The sequence below is a fragment of the Dunckerocampus dactyliophorus genome, chromosome 13 (assembly GCF_027744805.1).
Source record: "Dunckerocampus dactyliophorus isolate RoL2022-P2 chromosome 13, RoL_Ddac_1.1, whole genome shotgun sequence".
In the NCBI taxonomy this organism is placed as follows: Eukaryota; Metazoa; Chordata; class Actinopteri; order Syngnathiformes; family Syngnathidae; genus Dunckerocampus; species Dunckerocampus dactyliophorus.
In genome coordinates this window covers 3,230,820-3,250,428 of record NC_072831.1, presented here as the reverse complement: position 1 = coordinate 3,250,428, position 19,609 = coordinate 3,230,820, and the positions used below count along the sequence as shown (strand labels likewise).

Here is a 19,609-nt window from a genome sequence, read left to right as displayed (position 1 = left end):
TCATTTCATGACTACTATTATGTGTGACTGTTTCAATGCAGTATTGTCATTGTGATCACTATCATAGTTCATCATTTCATGACTACTATTATGTGTGACTGTTTCAATGCAGTATTGTCATTGTGATCACTATCATAGTTCATCATTTCATTACTACTATTATGTGTGACTGTTTCAATGCAGTATTATCATTGTGATCACTATCATAGTTCATCATTTCATGACTACTATTATGTGTGACTGTTTCAATGCAGTATTGTCATTGTGATCACTATCATAGTTCATCATTTCATTACTACTATTATGTGTGACTGTTTCAATGCAGTATTGTCATTGTGATCACTATCATAGTTCATCATTTCATTACTACTATTATGTGTGACTGTTTCAATGCAGTATTATCATTGTGATCACTATCATAGTTCATCATTTCATTACTACTATTATGTGTGACTGTTTCAATGCAGTATTATCATTGTGATCACTATCATAGTTCATCATTTCATTACTACTATTATGTGTGATTGTCATTGACAGCGTTATCATTGTGGTTGTTGATATTGTTTTGTCCTTTGTCCTTATGTCCTTGTTCGTCTTTATAGTCATCACAGACATTTATTTGCTGATGTAGTTCTGTATGTTTCTGTTGTTCTGTTCTTGTCACAATTGTTGCTGCTGCTGTTGTCCTTGTCTCTCTTTTTTTTTTCTTTTCTCTTCTTCTCTGTCCCCTCCTGCTCTGGTCGCTCCAAATTTGCTTAATAACAAGCATCAAAGTCAAATAAATTCTGTATAACAGGGGAAGTGTATATCTCACTTCTCCCTGGCAGAGTAAATCTGTTGAGCACTTGACGGCATTTAGATCTACAATTCTATCTGCTTTAAAGGCTGGACAGGACCGGTAAAAAAAAAAGTCAGCGAACAAAAAAACTAAAATTTTTATCGTGTTTAGACAAAAGAGCCACATCTGGCTCCCCAGCCATAGGTTCCCTACCCCGGTTCTAGTGGTACGATTTGAATACACTAACACGGGGTTGCAGATGTGATGATTTTACACCATGTGTGAGCAATGCAGGTCTTCTCTCCACCAGTTTCTCCAAACTGAAGGTGTTGATCGTTAAAATCACCTGCTTTAGTGAGCAGCTGGAAAGAAAACCTGCAGGGTCTCGGCCCTCCATGGCACGAGTTTGACACCCTTGTTTTACAGAGTAAAAACACAAACGTAGACCATAATGTTTTAATAAAATGACCTGAATGAATGTCACACTTTGTTCAGCAGTAGTTGGGTGGCCCATGACCAGCACCCAACTGAGGTCCGTGGTACACAAGGTTCCTAGATCTCAGACAGTATATTGGGATATCTCTTCAACAGGGTGGTGGCCTGTTTTGGTGGCAAATGTCCTCCAGAAAGCGTCGTCTGTCCTGATGTATCCTTCCTTGCAGCCTACGAGGGAGAAAGAGCATTTGTTTCAAGCAAGACCACCAAAGCTGTATGGGCAAAAATACTGAAGCATTTTGCCAACACATCCATCCATCCATCTTCTATACCGCTTGTCCTCATTCCGGTCATGGCTAAGCTGACCGGAGCCTTCGGACAGGAGGCGAGGTACACCCTGGACTGGCTGCCAGTCAATCACAGTACATAACTGAATATTTATCTATTCCAAAAGCAGTTTTGAGTTGGGCGGCAACAATCATTCTGATGTAGTCTTTACCGGTTGATACACGGGAAAATGATAAAGTCATGTAACAGTCATGTAATAATTGTCAGGGTTTTAATCATAATAAATAATCACAGAATTAGTATAATAGTAAATAATCAGTTTAATGTGTTAGCTGTAATAATGGGTGAGTACTGACAATGAATTCACAGGAAAGAAGACTAATGAGTGTTGTGGGGATTAGCAAGCATTTTGTACACAGCGGTTTAAAACTCTTCCTTGTATTTTGCAAACATCAACTGCTTGTATTGTTTCTTGAATTCGCTCACCTTGGTGCTTTATTTGAGTTCCTTACTCAATCCCTTCCATAATTTCCTTCCACATACTGAAATTCAGTTTTTTTTTTAGCGCTGTTCTCGCGTACAAGTGTTTAAGTTTAGTGTTTCCTTGAAATCATACTTCACCTCTCGTTGAAAAGTATTGTAAGACATTTTGGGTAGCAGGTTTTTGTTAGCGTTATGCATCATTTTAGCTGTTTGAAACGTGTGGTTTTAGAAATGGAGCTGCTAGCATACACACAGAGTGCAGAAATTAAATGAGTAGATTGCAATACGCTGTTGTGGCTCTATATTTATTGTGTATTGTGTAAGATGCCTGTACGAGCGTACAGGCACGTAACCATACTGTATGTACTGTATACACAGTCTTCATATCTCACACTCTCACATGAGTACACCCTCTAGTGGCAGCAGTAGTAAATACAATAACAGACACAACAGAGCACCCATAGAGGCTCTAATGCACCACAAGGAGGCAGAACAAAATTGGCGTTCATACCCTGTCAAAAGAAAAAAAAAATCTTAAAAAAATCCACAAAACAGCGAATCCGCAAAAAAATGCGATGTTATATTTTTTCATTGTACTTTTGTAATGTCCAAGTAATGTTACAATCTCGTCGCGTCTCGTTCTCGTAGACCCAATCCTGTGTCTCGTCTCATCTCGTGGATAATCTCCTGACGCCCCTAGTATTTACTGAAGAATTACCCACTCATAGTTTGCATTTTATGTTTCATTTTAAAAAGCATCACAGCCAAGCATTTTGTACCCCAAACGAACCCAACCATGACCTTAAAACCGAGGTACCAACGAGCCGTATTACGCAAGGAAACATACCCGAGTCTTTTGAACACACTTGTGGAAGTCACCCATCTCTTTGGAGCACAGGCTGTCCACAAAATTGTTCTGCTTCCAACACGCCATCATGACAGACAGCTCTGTGACACACGTGGCCTCTGGAGGAAAAACGTGCAAAGTTTCAAGTTCAGCACTTCTTTTTTATTCAAATCATTGTGACATGTATGCTTACATTGGTGTCATTTGGTAAAGCAATACAATATTTCCTAAATTGGAGTGAGCAGTATGTGCTGCAAGTCTGATCTGTAAACGTAGAGACTGAAACACCCTATCAGCTTAAAAAAAAACCTAAAAAAAACATGCCCTGATATCTCCAGGTCAAAAGCATTTTGGACATTTTTTAACAGCACAATTACTTTCATTATATTAATTTAATATATTTGAAGGGGTTTTCTTTAAGGTTTTACGTCTACGCTGCTTATTGGAACACCGGCTTGCAACAAGGGCTCTAACACCGTTTTCAGCGCACCCTATAAGAAATGTTACAAGGTGAAAAACGGAAAATCAATTCGTAAACCCTTATTTTGTTTGTTTAGTGTAACGCGAGGCGCTTTTATTGTGAAGGGAAGCTCTTGACGGCTGTCGCGTGTGACGGTGAGACGAAGCGGGATGTCAATCAAGTGCCGGAAGCCCCATGAGGGGACAAGGGGTTAGCGGGGATAATTTTAATGGTTACAAAAGCACAAGCTTTTGATACAATAACATTTAGAGGTACAAAGGGCAAATTTATTGAAATGCTGCTGCGTCAACGTCAGCTCGTAGTGGAATCTTCAAATTAAGAGCACTACATTCGTTCAGTTTCTGACATGACAATTGTCATGACACACAAGTGAAATAATTCAATGTATGAATAATCGGTGTACTTCCTTCTTCCGGTGTACAAGTTCTCATATGTTTCGGACTGAAGAGATGTGTTTTCAGAAACCCAAGGACCGGTTGTTTTTTGATTTTCTGTGAAAACAAGACGAGTCGAACAACCATCACGGATTATCGATTATCAATATTTGTTGTACCGCTACAATTGTGCAGTAAAGGATGCGGAAATGCTGAAGATGGAAGTTAAAATTAAGCATTTCCAACCGATTTTTAGCTCATGTGGACGCAAGGTATTACCGGAAGTGTGTCGCGTTGTTTAGAAATACAAGGTATTGTATTATCTCGCGTTTTTTACACATCAAAATTACCCCTCAAGACTCCGTATTTGTAAGACCCTTGCTTCCAAAGACCACGCGCATTGTGGTAAGCATCAAAAGCGTTGAGTGAACTATCACTCAAATGGAACATGTTGTCTTACCTCCTTTCTTGGGTTTACGGTTGGCCACACCATCTTTCAGGATAAGAGGTTTGTTGGGTTTGAGAACAGGCTTTCCGTTCTCCTTGCTCAGTAACCTGCTGACCTTATGTTGTAACAACGTTGCACCTTGTGCCGCCATTTCAATCACGATTGCTACGACTTTCTAAACGAACATCAAACTAATATTAGCTTCAACTGTCAAATCCTAAACATATTCTGAAATGCGGTAGTGTTGGGAAGTGTTGCCCTTCGTTGGTTTTATTCTTCTTCTGTCGTTTCTTTTCTTCGTAAACACCTTTGGCGCCACCTTCTGTTAAGGCGTGTGGCTCGAAATGCTTCTCCTGCAACTATGATGGTCGAGTATTGACCTAGTCGTTTAAAACTCGCGACTTTTTTTTATACTAAACCGGGACTTGCGGGTATTCGTCTCTGTTCACGAGTTCACTTACCCTGCTGCTGCTAGCTAAACTAAAAAGGAAAGCTAACATGGCATTAATTGTACAACTGATACTTTACCTACATTTGTATAAATGTGTTAACCCCGTGGAAAAAGCAACAGATCCGCTCCCTGCCATCTCCTTTCCACTTCCTGTACCCGTCTGAGCTGCTCGCTCTATACATATGCTGCCGAGCCTAGCATGCGAACTCACTAATTTACGCCGCATGAGGGCGCCGACGAGTCGACTGAGCAGGGGGACGATCCGGGGTTAAACACACACACAGCACACGGAGCACAACAAAGCAGCTCACAAACAGGAGGGAGGGAGACAGAGACAGAGGCGTGCTAGAAAGTGGAAGGAAAAACATGACAGAAAAAGGAGTCAAGTCTGGACACATTTTAATGCACTCGACAGTACAAAGTCGGAGTGTAGCATATGTAAAGTTAAAATTGACCTGGATGCTGCTTTCTCTTTTTATTTGCACTTTTTAATTTGTGTGTGGTGTTTCGTTGATGTTGTGTTGATAGTAAATTGTTAGAAAATTGCAAGGACAGGTTTGACCTTGTCTATTGAGATGGGTCTTTGTTTTTATATTTTATATTAAGTTTTTTGTAGCTGTTCATTGAGGATTTAAATAAATACGCATCATTTTGTAATAATTTAAGACAACAAAAATCTGAGGAGCCACTTGGGAGCCTTTTTAGTGAGCCAAAAAAAGCCAGAATTTCCATCACACATCATACTATGGGAGTCTCCGTGAATCGTGTACTCGATTCACTTTAAAAGAGGACTCATAAAAACGCAAGTCAGAAAAAGGAATCGAGTTTCCCATCACTACTGTGCAACACTTCAGGTCTTGTTTTTTCCAGAATAGCATTTTTAGTGTTTTCACAGAAACTCCAAAAACACTATTGTAATGTAATCAAATGGCAAAAATGTCACTTTTAATCCAGCAGCAAAATATATCATGTAAAATGCCTCTAAGTTTCATGCAGCTAAGACTATTGAAGGTGAGACAACACAGGTGATAAAATATTCCTTTTCTAAAAGTGGTGATAATATTTTATTATGGTGTTTAAATGCCAAAAATTGAGCTACGGCTTCCAAATCAAGATTGACAGAAGTATTTCTATTGTTAATACAGTTTAACGCTGAGGCACTGTTGGGGACATAAATGTCTTCTGGGGGACACTGACATTGAGAGCTTCATCATTGGTTGAGTCTTTCATCAGTTTTGATCCTTCACGATGGACTTAGAGAGGGATCATCCAGCTCTACAAGCAGATCTCCTTCACCCACCGTCTCACCTGGCTTACAATGGACACGCTTTACCTGAAGGATCACAAAAGTAGATAAGTTTAACATTCATACAGGCTACACTTGAAACCTGAGGTTTTCATCTAAATTTAGCCTGTTTTAGGTAGGTAAGGGTTACCAATATTATTTTTATTTGATTAATGCTACAATTATGAGAGAGAGTATTTTACAGTTTTTTTTTATGACTTTCTTCAAATTAAAAGTTGACATCACAAAGATGACAATGTCTTTAAACACTGTGAAAAAGCACACACAATTGGGTGCAATTCAAACAATTATCTGCAAGAATACACAACATCATACCGTTCAGGACAGGGTCCCAGAGATGAACAGAATTTTGGTTGAAATGTGTAAATCAACCCCAGAAGCAAAGCTAAGGACCTTGTGAATATGACGGCTGCAGCTGTCGTTATCTACAGTCAGGCCTGTCACGATAACACATTTTGCTGGATGATAATTGTCCTACAAATTATTGTCGATAATCAATATTACTGACAACATTTTTGAGACCGTTTTCTCAATTATATGGAAAAATAATAAGATTACATCGTATCAAAAGCAACAAACTTTAATTTCTCAACAGTAAAATTCATATAAAATCCAATAAAAGATAAAAATGGAAAAAATGGGCATGCAAAATAATTTTAGCGTAGGACTTTGACATGGTTACTCGTGCAACTGTTACATTTGTATAAATGTGTTAACCCCGTGGAAAAAGCAACAGATCCGCTCCCTGCCTGAGATCATCTCTCCTTTCCACTTCCTCTACCTGTCTGAGCTGCTCGCTCTCTATAAAGCCGAGCCCAGCATTCGAACCCGGGTTCTTGCAAACCTAGACTCACTAGTTAACACCGTATCAGGGCGCCCAAGGAGTCGAGTGGCGAGTGGCGAGTGACGTGGGTTCACTGGTTCAGAGTCGTGCTGGGCTCACGAGTTCAGTCGAGTAGGTGGGCTTGCTGTGCATGTACGAGTTTCTGGTGACGTAAATGCCGCATCGAGTGCTGACTCATACGTCATATGTCGACGTCACCGCCATGTGGCAAGAGAGAACGGGGACGATGCCTAATTCATGTTCGGTATACCAACCGGTTTACAGTTAAATGTGTCTTAAAATCCCTGATAGAAATGATGATGAATTGTGACATAACCATTATATGATACTAGGTGGCTGTGCAAAGTAAATAATTGGTAAAGGCAGTAGACTAGAAAGTACTGCGATGGCTATTCGAATGATTGGAACAAGAGAAGACCGGAGAGACCACTGGTATGTAACAACTACTATTATTCCTAAGTTACAAACTGTAGTAATGAGTAGTGATTTCATGCTATTCCTCTTTGATTCGAAGCTTATCGACCTCACCTGCGCTCCTGTAAATGGGTGAGGTGTGAAATAAAACAAAAAAAAATCTAGTAGAGTTGAGTTCATGTAGTGTCCTCTGCAATCTTCTCGGCCTTTAAGTTAAGGCTGGTGAAAGTCCTAAAGAACTTCTTTCATTACGGTGAAAAAGGATTTGGTTAGAGTAGGCTTAGACACTCTTACTCTAGTAAGACTCTAGTAAGACCTTCTGGAACGAATTCATGACGCTAACCAGGGTTCCACACTATCTACTGTATGAACTAAATGGTTCCACTGACCTTTGCTTGTTTGACGGCAGTCATGCTGTTCTGCATTTTCATAGCTTCAATCACACAGATCTCTTGGCCCTCTGCAACCTACATGTCCACAACAACACAACAATGATGACACTTGCACCACACACTCTAGCCTTTTTTCCTATTTTTTAAATCCCTGTATGCTCATTTTATTCCCTAACTTTGATAGGGATCTGATTGGCGGGTGGGGCAGGTCTGCGTCTGCATAGTGCACATGTTTTACCGTATCTCCAGGCTTCACAGAAACTGCCACCACTGTGCCGGGCATCGGTGAACGCAGGATGCTGCTGGTGTCCTCTGGAACTTTCTCAGGCATGTAAGAATTCAACTCTGCAGCCAACTTGGACAGAACGCAAACCCTAAACTACAAAAAAAGGAGTACAATAGAGTAAGAGAAAGGATGCAGTATGCAACATCATCTCTGATCAATTTAAGATAACAGACTTCTCATTCTACTCGGTATCACTTCTTCCTTGGATGGCTTAAGGTTGGAAGTTGGATACTCAGTCCCTCGTGATCAATGACCAACAGTTCATGCTGTTGTTCTTTGTCCGAACAAACACGGCAAAGAGTGAACACTTTTCCTGCCTGTTTGGAGGCGGGAGACGAGGAAAACGGACATGCGTGCACATGGCAATGGCACGTAAGGCTGGCAAAATGATCAAGATCATTTTCAGTTATTGTGTGATTGATTAAATAATTATTGTCCCAGGCAAGACTTTTTATTTTTTTCTAAATGAGAAATCTCCTCGCAAGAGCTTGTGACACGAGATCTCGTGGCACGCCTAAGAAAGCGTGGGACCAGAGTATGTAATGATGTCATATGATAACACATTGTATACATGCAACTTTACCGATGTGCCCAGGTATTGCAGAACAATCTGTCCTGAAGCATCTCGGGATAGACACTAAAACAAAAGAAGAAAAGATGAGATATTTGTAAATATGACTGAGTAGCACCAAGAGAGATCTCAAGTCAACACATATTTAAACTGGAACAGACGTAGAAGTGCAGTTATCTACTCGACCACACGGCGATGAGGAGGACCCACAGCTAAAGGAGCTGAAAGGAATATTGTGGCCACCCAGCGTTGCAAAGTCACACATATTTTGGCCAACAATCTGGTTAGAACCAGTGCATGTAAACTTTATCTTTATCATGTGATAAAGATAAAGAAGTGTGAAACAATGAATGGTAGTAATCAGATTGTGTGCACGGACACCTACAGACAGACTTTTTTATATGGGAGAGTTCCATCACTCATGGAATGCCAAACTGGCAAAGTTAGACAGATTTTATTGATCCAGAAGGGAAATTGCTTGGTCGCAGAAGCTCTAAAATAACGTAAGAATGTGATGTGCTGCCACTCTCCCAGGCACTGAAGTGTGAAGAGGACCAGGACCAGGACCAGGACCAGGACCAGGACCAGGACCAGGACCAGGACCAGGACCAGGACCAGGACCAGGACCAGGACCAGGACTGTACTGACTTTGAACACCAGCAGACTGAGATAGATACATGGCTGAGGTGGTAGAGTGGTCATCTACCAACTCGCAGTTCCGTCCTCCACCCTCCCATGATCGTGTTGAAGTATCCTTGGGCAAGACCCTGAACCACCAGTTGCTCCTGATGCTGCGTCATCACTAAGTAAATGTGCTAGCAGTGTCAAAGCGCTTTGAGTGCCTTGGAGGTAGAAAAGCGCTATCAAGTGAAAGTCCATTTACCACTTTACCCCATGGGGGACACGGTCAGGGCCCTATGATTTCCAAGTTAACGCAATAGCGGACAGAATCGGCCAATAAAAACAATCCACTGTTAAACGCGGAATCTCACAGAAATTGTCGGAATGTGAATGAAGGAACGTTTGTGTGGGGAAGTATTTCCCCGCCGGACCGCTCAATCCTGGTGGAATCTCTTCACAAAGACGAACCCCCCCCCATCCCATTAGAAAAGTTAGCCAGGGCCCATCCATTTCTCAATTACTGGGCAAAATGGGCCAACGATGTATTGCATCAATAATTGTAAGGATTTTTGCCTTTAATTAATGGACATTTCATTCACTAACCCACAAAATGCACACTCTATGCTGGTAAAATAAGCATAAAAGGGAAAAAAACAGAATTGTAACACATAAAAAAAATAAAACGGATTCATAGGCCCTACAGGATCGATCCATAGTTGTCCCTGGTAGGATACAATTATAAAAAACCAGGGCTGTCCTACCTCGTCGGATTAGTGTGTGTCCCACCTGGTCATTGAGCATCAATTGATAAAGCCTGCTCGGATGAGAGGCCAAACGTCTTCTAAGACAACCTCAACAGTCTAGTAGCCATCCACTCAATGCCTTGAGAATACAATGACCTGCATGAATGAGAGTATTCGCAGGCATACCTGCAACATTCTGTGTGTGCCATTGATGGTGAGTGGGAGCAGTGGGGAAGCCAAGTTGAACTGTCCATGGACATCCACGCGTACTCCGTCCACTTGCACCTGTCAAGAGGAGAAGCTAATTGTGATTCTGTGATAAGTTACACAGTGACTGCAACAGTGCCGACAAATCACAGTAATTGTGATTATGCACAATGCCTCATGTTATGCCATTGCCGATCAGGGGGAGAAAGAGCATCATTCAAAAATGCAGAAAAAAATCATCATGAAATAAAGGTTACAAATTCGTTTATTTAATTGTGTGAAATAACTGTTTAAACCTCGAGTGAAATATGACTTTTTTTTTTAGTTCTTGGTGGAGAAAGCCCTTGTGCACAACTCAGGTGGGATTTGCGTCCACACAGCTTTATAAATTATCTCCAAATAGGGATAGTCTCAGTCCGATACTGGCCAAACTAACTGGATATCAAGGAAAAAAAAAATACCGTAATTTCTGGTGTATAAGATGCTTTGTTGCCATGCTTTGAAACCTGCGACTTGTACAGTGATGGGGCTAATTTAAGGCTAAAAACTACATTTCCCATAATGCTGAGAGTGTAGCATCAGGAAGCAGTGACGCAGATGAGTGAAGTGGGAGCTAATATCATGTTTTGTCCCTGACACATCTTAAGTGCGTTTGATCAAGTGTCAAATTACTACTTGTTTGGACTGCTCAGACCGCCAACCGTCCACTATCACCAACGGGTTTCAAAAGGCCGGACAACTGCGTGATGAAGAGCTCTAGCTCGAGCTAAATGGCTAATGGCTTGAGACAAAAGTGACATAGAGAGCAACAACGAAAGAGAGAGAGCGAGAGAGACTGACAAAGTGTGTGACGAAGGAAATCTGAGGCTGTTCAATTGTGATGCTGAAGAAGACAACTTGTGGTTTTAGGTTCCCAGTAGGAGGGCGGGGGTAGGCTACTGTTTATCTAGCCATGTTACTTGGCTGTCCACTTAGACACAAAAACTCAAACGATCACGTAAACGTGCAGTGTTGTGTGACATGCTGTCAACAGTGATGCAGCAGCTGTGGCACAGTAGTTAGCAAAAAAGCATGGGTCAATTAGCCTAGCGCCATGTCAGGTCAGCTGTGTGGCGTTATACCTGCAAAGAAAAGTCAGCTGAGTACAATACATGAGTGTCTCAAAGTGCGTGCATTTCAACACTACAAAATGGATCAAGCAATGGGACATTTTCTTCTGTGATTTTCATTTTCTGATGCCTTTTCAACTCAGCCGTTGGAAATATCATAAATAATACTGCACAATTCCAGCATTTGCTAGAAATCTTTTTCAAAGATGAAAAAGAATAAAAAGGATTAAAATACATGATGCTCACCGTATATGTGTCTCCTGATTTATTAACTTCCACTGCATGCCATCGCTCTTCCAGCTGTGCACAAAGCTCCCAACAGCTACACACCACTGGTATTGAGGACACCCTGCACGACACACAATATCAGGATGCTCCTTTTCAGACCAAGATTCAAAGCTCTCGTGACACCAAAACACATCTTATTTTTACCGTGCAAAATAACATTGAAAGTCAGATTTCCTGTGTTAGATGTGTGTTATGAATGATTTTTTTTGGGAAACCCATGGGTCACGGGATTCATTCAGTTCCCTCTTCACCACGACAGATCAATGCAGAGTCTGCATAACTGTACACACCGCACCAATCTCACGACCAACCCTTCACTCACTCTTGAACAACACCCAAAGGTATTCCTCGACCCGGAGATGGCACTCCACCCTTTTCCGGGGGAGAACCATGGACTCAGATTTGGAGGTGCTACTTCTCATCCCAGCCACTCAGCTGCGAACTGACCAGTGAGAGCTGAAGACCTTGGCTCGACAAAGCCAGCAGGACCACATCATCTGCAAAAAGCAGAGACGCAATCCTGCAGCCACCAAAGGCACAGAGAAATTCTTTCCATAAAAGTAATGAACAGAATTGGTGACAAAGAGCAGCCTGGTGGAGTCCAACCCTCACTGGGAACTGCTGGCAATGGGGACCAAGCTATGGCATTGGTGGTACAGGGAGCGAACTGCCCGAATCAGGCAGTCCGATACCTCATAATCTCGGACTACCCCATAGGATTCCTCAAGTTACATGGTCAAATGCCTTCTCAAAGTCCACAAAACACATGTAGACTGGTTGGGCAAACACCCATGCATCCTCAAGGACCCTGCGGAGCGTATAGAGCTGGTCCACAGTTCCACCACCAGGACAAAAATGACACTGCTTCTCCTGAATGCAAGGTTCAACTATCCAGCGGACCCTCCTCTTACCAGGAAGGCTGACGAGTGAGATCCCACGAGAGAACACACCCTCTCGTCCTCCTTCCTGAAAAGGGGAACCACCAACACGGTGGCGCTGCATCTGATGTTGGAATGCTGTAGAGTGGTGTCAACCAAAACAGCCCCGCAGCATCCAGGGCCTTGAGGAACTCTGGGGCAACTCGTCCAACTTTCTGACCACCTTGGCAACCTCAGCCACAGACGGCCCACCGCAGAGTACCCAGACAATGCTTCCTTAATGGAAGACGTGTCGGTGGGATTGAGAAGATTTTCTAATTATTCCTTCCACTGATCCACAACATCTAGAGCAGGGGTGTCGGCTGAGACACTGCAGGTTTTCTTTCCAGCCAATCACAAAAGCAGGTGATTTTAATGATCAACACCTTCAGTTTGAGGGAAGAAGCTCATCAATTAAATGACCTGCTGAAGAAACTGGTTGGAGAGAAAACCTGCAGCGTCTCGGCCCTCCAGGGCACGAGTTTGACACATGTGATCTTAGAGTGAAGGTTGCCCCTTTGCAACATCTTTTCAACAACGACGACGATGGCAAGATCATTTCGTTGACGAAGCATTTTTCCACGACGAAAACCGCCGCACTTCCTGCTCAACACGCCTGTGGCCGATGACGTGGGCAATGGGAGCACTTTTGGTAGGGAAACAGCGCTGATACTTTAAATACAATCCATCCGGAAGAAAAACTGAATCCACTGTGCAGAGAGATGGCGGTAAACGTATCATTTTGGCCACTGCTTGGAAAGAAAGAAAAGTCAGAAGGCTTCAGTACTGTGTTGGCTGCCAGTCAGGCTATCAAAACCTGATTTTCTTTTGCTGGTTTGATAGTTAAGGCCATTCTATTTTTTAACATGCTAGTAATGTGTCAAAATGATATTCAGAAACACGTGCAGAATAAATACGTGTAAAAATATACAGTATAAGTGTAGTATATATGACGTACACTCACACACCGCGTGTATATGTTTTTAAGATGTGCTATACCAACATTTGGTTTTGTATTCACCTGTAGACCCTTAAAGGAGGTATACTTTGTATACAGAGATAGAGTAATTGTATCTCCTCTTGGTTTTCCTCATCCAATTTCCAATACTTAAACATACATTCTTGTTACATTCTTGACTGAAAGAATCATTTCCATCCAAAAGTCTAAGACTAAAAATAAAATGGCTGCCAAAAACAACAGATTTTTCATCCCATACAATATACTGTAAACCTGTACAAGCATTTATTTTTTGGAAAATAATAAAGGCAGTGTATTTTCAGTAGTAAGATACTGAGGATCCTCACCTCAAGTTACCCAGCACCTTTTGGGAGGAGAGCTGGGCTGTGATGTACAGTGCTGCTGCAGACGCTATCAACTCTCGCTGCTGTTCCACCTGAAGTTGATGACCTTTAAATCCGTCAGGGTAAACCTCTGGAAGGAAGTTAGTGCTAATGTCACCGGAAATGAAGCGAGGGTGGGTGATTATTTCTCTCAAGAGCGGAATGTTGTGGGTCACACCTGGAGGCAAAGCCACACATCATTATAGAAACAACAAAAAGAAAAGCTTCACCTTCCAATCTATCTAGAAAAATCTATTGGCTGTACCCCTGATGACATAGTTATCCAGAGCATCCTCCATCTTAGCAAGGGCTTCTTCTCTTGTCGCTCCATAGGTTATTAACTTGAAACAAATACACAAATTACCCCTTGGGTGCTTTTAAGGAATCGACTTTGTCATTGTGACTGGGGGGGGGGGACATGTTTAATAGTTGACTAACCTTGGAAATCATGGGATCATAATAAATACTGATGTCACTTCCTTCCTGGATGCCACTGTCCACCCGGACCTGGCAAACACACGTATATACAGTATATGAAAATAAGGATACTTTTAGAGTAATGCATGTTCAATGATGTGATTCATTCATTGCTTACATTGTCAAGATTGACTGGCTCCTGGTATTGCGATAACCTTCCAATGGAGGGAAGACCAAATGACTTGTAAGGGTCCTAAGAGATGAAATAAAGACATGGAGAAGTGCTTCTCTTAAGGAAGTAGAAATGCATGGTCACAGACACGCAGACAAGCGCAGTGCATCCACCAGGCATCATCATCCACAGTAGCTGTTTAGCAAAGCTGATTTCTTTCTTTCTTCTGTCACTTTCTTCCCCAGCCACAACGTTATGACTGATACTATGTATTCAATTCTAATATTGCTAGTATCTAATATTCTAAGTCTAATATTCTAAAATCGAATATAATAATGTGTAATGTGGTCCTTAATACTAGGGATGCGCCGATCAGGATTTTATGCTTCATCCATGAGTGAGATCGGCAGATATCGATACCAATCACAGATTAAATGTAGATTTTTCAATTAATTTAGGATGAGCACTATTGGCCATAAAATAATCCCAAAAATAAACTTTAGAGCGGATTTTTTTTTTTTCGTGTGAAACGATTTTTGTACTATTTGACACAAAACTGAAATTATCCGAGTGATACTGTAAGTTTGTTTTCCTTTCCAAAAGAGGAAGGTTTAACACAACAATGGATGGATAAAGTACAGAGAACAAGAGACCTTGAGTTCGGTTCGCTGAAGTGATTTCACTGATGACTGCTTCAAAGGAACACCTTTACAAGAAGCATTTGGCTTGAAAGTACGAATTTTAAAAAAGGATGCTATTCCGCCGGTACACAAAACAAGGAAGAATGACCATTACGTCAAATTTGCCACAGAACAAAGTAAGTCATGTCTTGTTTATATAATGTCTTCTAAACACTATTCCACAATAGTGACAAGGCTGCAAAGCATTATACATGTTACGTAAACATCTTTTCACAGAAATGTTCACTGTGGGGGGCAGGGGCGGCAGCGCGACCATTTATCCACATACTGTATACAATCAAACAGGCGATAAAGACCACTTCACTCTCGTGAAGAAGCCGATTTCTAAGAATAATTGAAGGATAAGCAACTTCACAGTCATTTACACTTACCATTGTGTGTTGAAGGTGACCAATCTTCATCTCCATGTCTTAGGACTTAAGTCCATGTTCTAAAAGTTCTCTATTTCATCTCCAAATGTTTCTTCCTCCTTCTCTTGACACATTGCTCAAACCTTGGCCAATAATCACTGTAAACATCCTCTGTCTCGCACGCCGCCATGTTTGTTTACCTGAATGATAGTACCCCGATCGATGTCACTTCCGGAAATGAGAACTACCTTGTCAAGGCTGGCATCATGAACTATAAATGTCATTTTTGAAAATTTACCATTCGCTTTCAACAAATCGATCAATGTAGAACATAATTACAATGGATATACAACATATTTAAGCAAAGTTGATGAATCATGTCAGGGACCCTTGAAGTTGCTGTGTGATGCATTATTTCTCTTATTATACCATTGAGTCATGACTTCCTGCCATTTCACATAGGTTGCCAAATAAAGAGCAACTGAAGTGCCTCTGACCATCTGTGGGGCAGCTCAAGAGTGGTACAATATCTATTTTTACACATACATTCCATATTTATTTCCCCTTCCATGCTACCATCACTCAAGTTCGTCATCTGGTTGAAACAGATTGAAGTGAATGCTTGATTAAATTGAGCTGTACAGCGAAGAGCATTGCAAACCTCAGCGTAGACGCGGCTCTCGAAGGCCCAGCCATTTATTGGGATATCTTCCTGTTTGTGTCGCAGTTGGTAACCCTTGGCAACCCGTATCATCTGCTCCACCAGGTCAAGGCCAGTAATACACTCCGTTATGGGATGCTCAACCTGGAACAAAGATGAAAACAAAATGGTTTCAGCTAGGGGTGCTCCGACCAATCGGTTTTTCTGTGAAAAACCACGGTATCGGCATACGCCGATACTTGCTTTATAACACAGACCACATCCGCCGATCAACTCCGCCCCCTTTGAAGCATCCAGCCTATGGCGACTGTCTCCCGCCCACTTTCCTTTCACAACGCCACGACAAGGATGGCTGCCGTGTGGGACTCCCTGTCATTGTGAGAGTGATACATTTTGCACCCTGCAAAACATGCCACGAAAAATATCCCGTGGCGCGTTGCGTGGTATTTGGGGGCGGCCGCTTGGCAGGCTGTGGTGAGTTATCAAGGCTCGCGATGTGATCGTCGGTCAGGCGGCGGATAATGTAGTGCCCGTGTGTGCATGTGTGCTGGAGGCAACAAATAAACGCAGCCGGCGAAACCCATCGCCGACACGCTGCAAACCACACACACGACGACTCACCCACATCCAGGGCAAATTGTACAAGTCTTCCACTGTTTAGATCGGCTGTCAGATGTGGAGGGAATTGTGTTGACAATTCGCTCTGGATGTGAATGCGTTGCTCACTACTATATTGGGTAATAGGAGCGTAAAGGTGACTATATGGGTTTTATTTCATGTCTAGTATTTAGACGATTATAAACAGGTTTTTATTAATATTGAATCGTACTTTGCGGACATTCACTTAAGACGGTCTGGTTTGGAACCAATTAACCATCTTAAACGAGGGACGGCCGCATCAGATGTCGGTAAGAAAGCCAATATGGAGCATCTCTAGTGATAATTCTTGTGTTGTGATCTGACATATACTAAGTGAATGATTAGGAGGTGATAATAAAAGTAGAGAACATCTCCGTCTCATTCAATGAAATACTTGTATATGATTTCATTGGTGTTGGCTGATTTTGTGTTATGTATACAATTGCTTACCTACAGTCTTATTCTTAAAGAAACTGAATGTAGGAATTGACATCACACAAATGCCTTGCTGACCTGTAGCCGTGTGTTCATCTCGAGGAAGTAGAAGTTCTTTTTGGAGTCTACCAGGAACTCCACGGTACCAGCAGAAGAGTAATGCACTGCCTTGGCCAGCTGCACTGCTTGCTCACCCATTGCTCGTCTTGTCACTGGGTCAAGGAAAGTACTGAAAAGCCACCAGTGTAGTAGTTTAGTGTATTTGTAACATGCTTAACAATTTACAATAATGAACATTAGACTCCTCTTTGCACAAAACACAATATAGTGAGGGAGCGATCATCCAACTGCCATATCGCGAGGGACGACTGTAATCCGTTCCAGAAAGCTACATATGTTTAGTAAAAATTCCAAATGCATTTAAATGATGAATAAAAAGGGATAAATGAACATCTCATGTTATTGTTAACTGTAAAACTATAACAATTTTTGAGAGTAAATCGCTGATGACATCATAGACAGGCGAGGCAGCTGACTTCAGGTTCTTGTTTGCCAACAAAGACGTTTTGTGATAAAAATAGATTTAGAACACAGTTGGACGCACATGGTGTATTAATAACACAAGGCACGCGCCATTTTGTAAGATAACTGGAAAATGATGGCGTAAATGTTTGACGTTTGCACTGTATGGATACATATCTATATATACAGTCACGAGACATCACGGTTCGAATATCGCTTCCTCACTCTTATCGTGGTTTTTCAAACATTAATTCATAAATGAAGCTGTTTCGTGGTTGACTACGGCATCTTATTATTCAATAAATATGTACATTTAAGTCAATTGTGTGTATTTTTTGCCCAATTTAAGCATTTTCAAGCTTAAAAATGGCTAAATGAATTAATATGCAAATACAGTACAACCCATTCAGACCACCAACTTGTGAATGTAGTATTCTACATTAGTCACTGGGTGTCAGGAATTGTTCGGTGATTCAACCACCAAAGCACCACACTTGAAGAACGGGCTTTTTTTGCAGGTTTAAATGATCTTACGACAGGCAATAATAACAATTAGGGATTCTCTGATCGATCGGCCACCAATCAGTATTGGGTGATTTCCGTGATTTCAGCATAAATACCTTTTGACGCCGATCACAAAAACCCATCACCTGCGGCTCGAACTATTGCTGCATGCAGCCTGTAGTGATCGCTCCCCCGTCCACTTTCCTTCACACTGCGCCAAACCCAAACAAACACGTCTGCCGTGTGGAACTGCCTTTTGTACGAGTGATATAAATGTTGCACCCTGCAAGACATGCCATGAAAAATCGCTCGCCGGGATAGCACGTTAAAAAAAGCTTTAATTCAATATGGCATTTGAAGAACAAACACTTGACGGAATATGGTGAATTTTCGAGGCTCATGATGTGATCATCAGTCAAACGGCAGCTAATGTAGCCAAAACACTAGTCCACATTTGTCCGTATATGCGCGACAGTCAGAAGTCTAAAGCAAATAACCCAAAAAATAATTGAATTCATCGTACTGGATGACCAGCCTCTCTCAGCGGTGGAAGACACCGGGTTTGCCAACTGCTCTCTCAATTGGAGCCCACCTTATGTGCTACCTGGAAGTCCTACTAGAGCTCCACCAATGTACTCTCACATCCAAAGTCTCCTTAAAGAAGGCGTCTCATCCTATGGAAGTTTCACCAGTGACATATGTTCTCTTCCTCTTCAAGTTTTTGCCTAAATGAAGGTGATTTTATGGTTCCATTTTTTATTTTTTATATCAGATAGCCAATAGCACGGGTGCAGCCGGGAATTCTGGGCCCCATGAAAAAAATGACCCTGGACCCCCACCCCCTTTTAATTTTTAACAATTACCTATATTTTGGACCTCCTGGCAGTCAGGGGACCTTGGAATTGTAACTCCTCCCCTTATACGACACTCATGATAAATAAACTGAAAAATTAACATTTCATCGATGTGATCGTTGTTGGACGATTTCACTCATGGATGATCGGTATTGGAATCGGCAGCATAAAACTCTGTCCGGAGCATCCCTAATAATAATAATAATCCTAATAACACTGGGCTACTGCTGTGGCCGTAATACAGATAAAAACTCAATTCTAAACCCCCAACATTATTAATAACATAAAAAAATATATTTCGAAAAAAAATATATATATTTATGGCATAACTGTAACCTTTTGCTGGTCGTGGGCACAATAAACTGTCACAAGAAACAAACTGTCCTTATTATAAAGAGGATCTTATTATAAAGAGAAAATATTTGAAAGTACTGTACACCCAAAACAGTTTCTTTCAAACCTGGGCGCTTCTTCCACCACCTTCTGGTTCCTCCTTTGGATAGAGCACTCTCTTTCGTTCAGCCAAAGAGCATTGCCATGTTTATCAGCCAGCACCTATGAGAAGGACACCTCATTTATCTGTGAAATAAATGTCATTGAGCATTCAAATACTGTTGGTCAGTGCAAAACATTCAATATTTGTCATTCCAACCATCATTTACATTCATGGATTCATGGATTCTATCCTTGCAGCACACTGAAATGCTCAAGATCATTATTAGGAGACATC

General features: G+C 41.6%; 2 protein-coding genes across 3 annotated transcripts in view; both read right to left on the bottom strand.

Moving 5' to 3' along the window:
* Window positions 1-1,215: 1,215 nt before the first annotated feature.
* On the bottom strand, window positions 1,216-4,587 carry chchd1 (coiled-coil-helix-coiled-coil-helix domain containing 1). The gene is made up of 3 exons (XM_054796956.1): window positions 4,147-4,587; window positions 2,832-2,950; window positions 1,216-1,441 (listed from the first exon to the last, which is right to left on the bottom strand). The coding sequence occupies exons 1-3, from the start codon at window positions 4,283-4,285 to the stop codon at window positions 1,331-1,333; spliced, it is 369 nt and encodes a 122-aa protein (XP_054652931.1). The 5' UTR covers window positions 4,286-4,587; the 3' UTR covers window positions 1,216-1,330.
* Window positions 4,588-5,625: 1,038 nt separating this feature from the next.
* pcca (propionyl-CoA carboxylase subunit alpha) overlaps window positions 5,626-19,609 on the bottom strand; it is a 30,435-nt gene continuing 16,451 nt past the window's right edge. For both annotated transcript variants that reach the window (XM_054796953.1, XM_054796955.1), the window contains 13 exons: window positions 19,340-19,434; window positions 17,078-17,228; window positions 15,926-16,069; window positions 14,220-14,294; window positions 14,063-14,131; window positions 13,890-13,965; window positions 13,589-13,802; window positions 11,325-11,427; window positions 9,949-10,047; window positions 8,411-8,464; window positions 7,780-7,920; window positions 7,539-7,616; window positions 5,626-5,918 (listed from right to left, as the gene is read on the bottom strand). In XM_054796953.1, coding sequence (XP_054652928.1) covers window positions 5,829-5,918; window positions 7,539-7,616; window positions 7,780-7,920; window positions 8,411-8,464; window positions 9,949-10,047; window positions 11,325-11,427; window positions 13,589-13,802; window positions 13,890-13,965; window positions 14,063-14,131; window positions 14,220-14,294; window positions 15,926-16,069; window positions 17,078-17,228; window positions 19,340-19,434 — 1,389 coding nt within the window. In that variant the 3' untranslated portion in view covers window positions 5,626-5,828. The remainder of the gene's footprint in view (window positions 5,919-7,538; window positions 7,617-7,779; window positions 7,921-8,410; window positions 8,465-9,948; window positions 10,048-11,324; window positions 11,428-13,588; window positions 13,803-13,889; window positions 13,966-14,062; window positions 14,132-14,219; window positions 14,295-15,925; window positions 16,070-17,077; window positions 17,229-19,339; window positions 19,435-19,609) is intronic.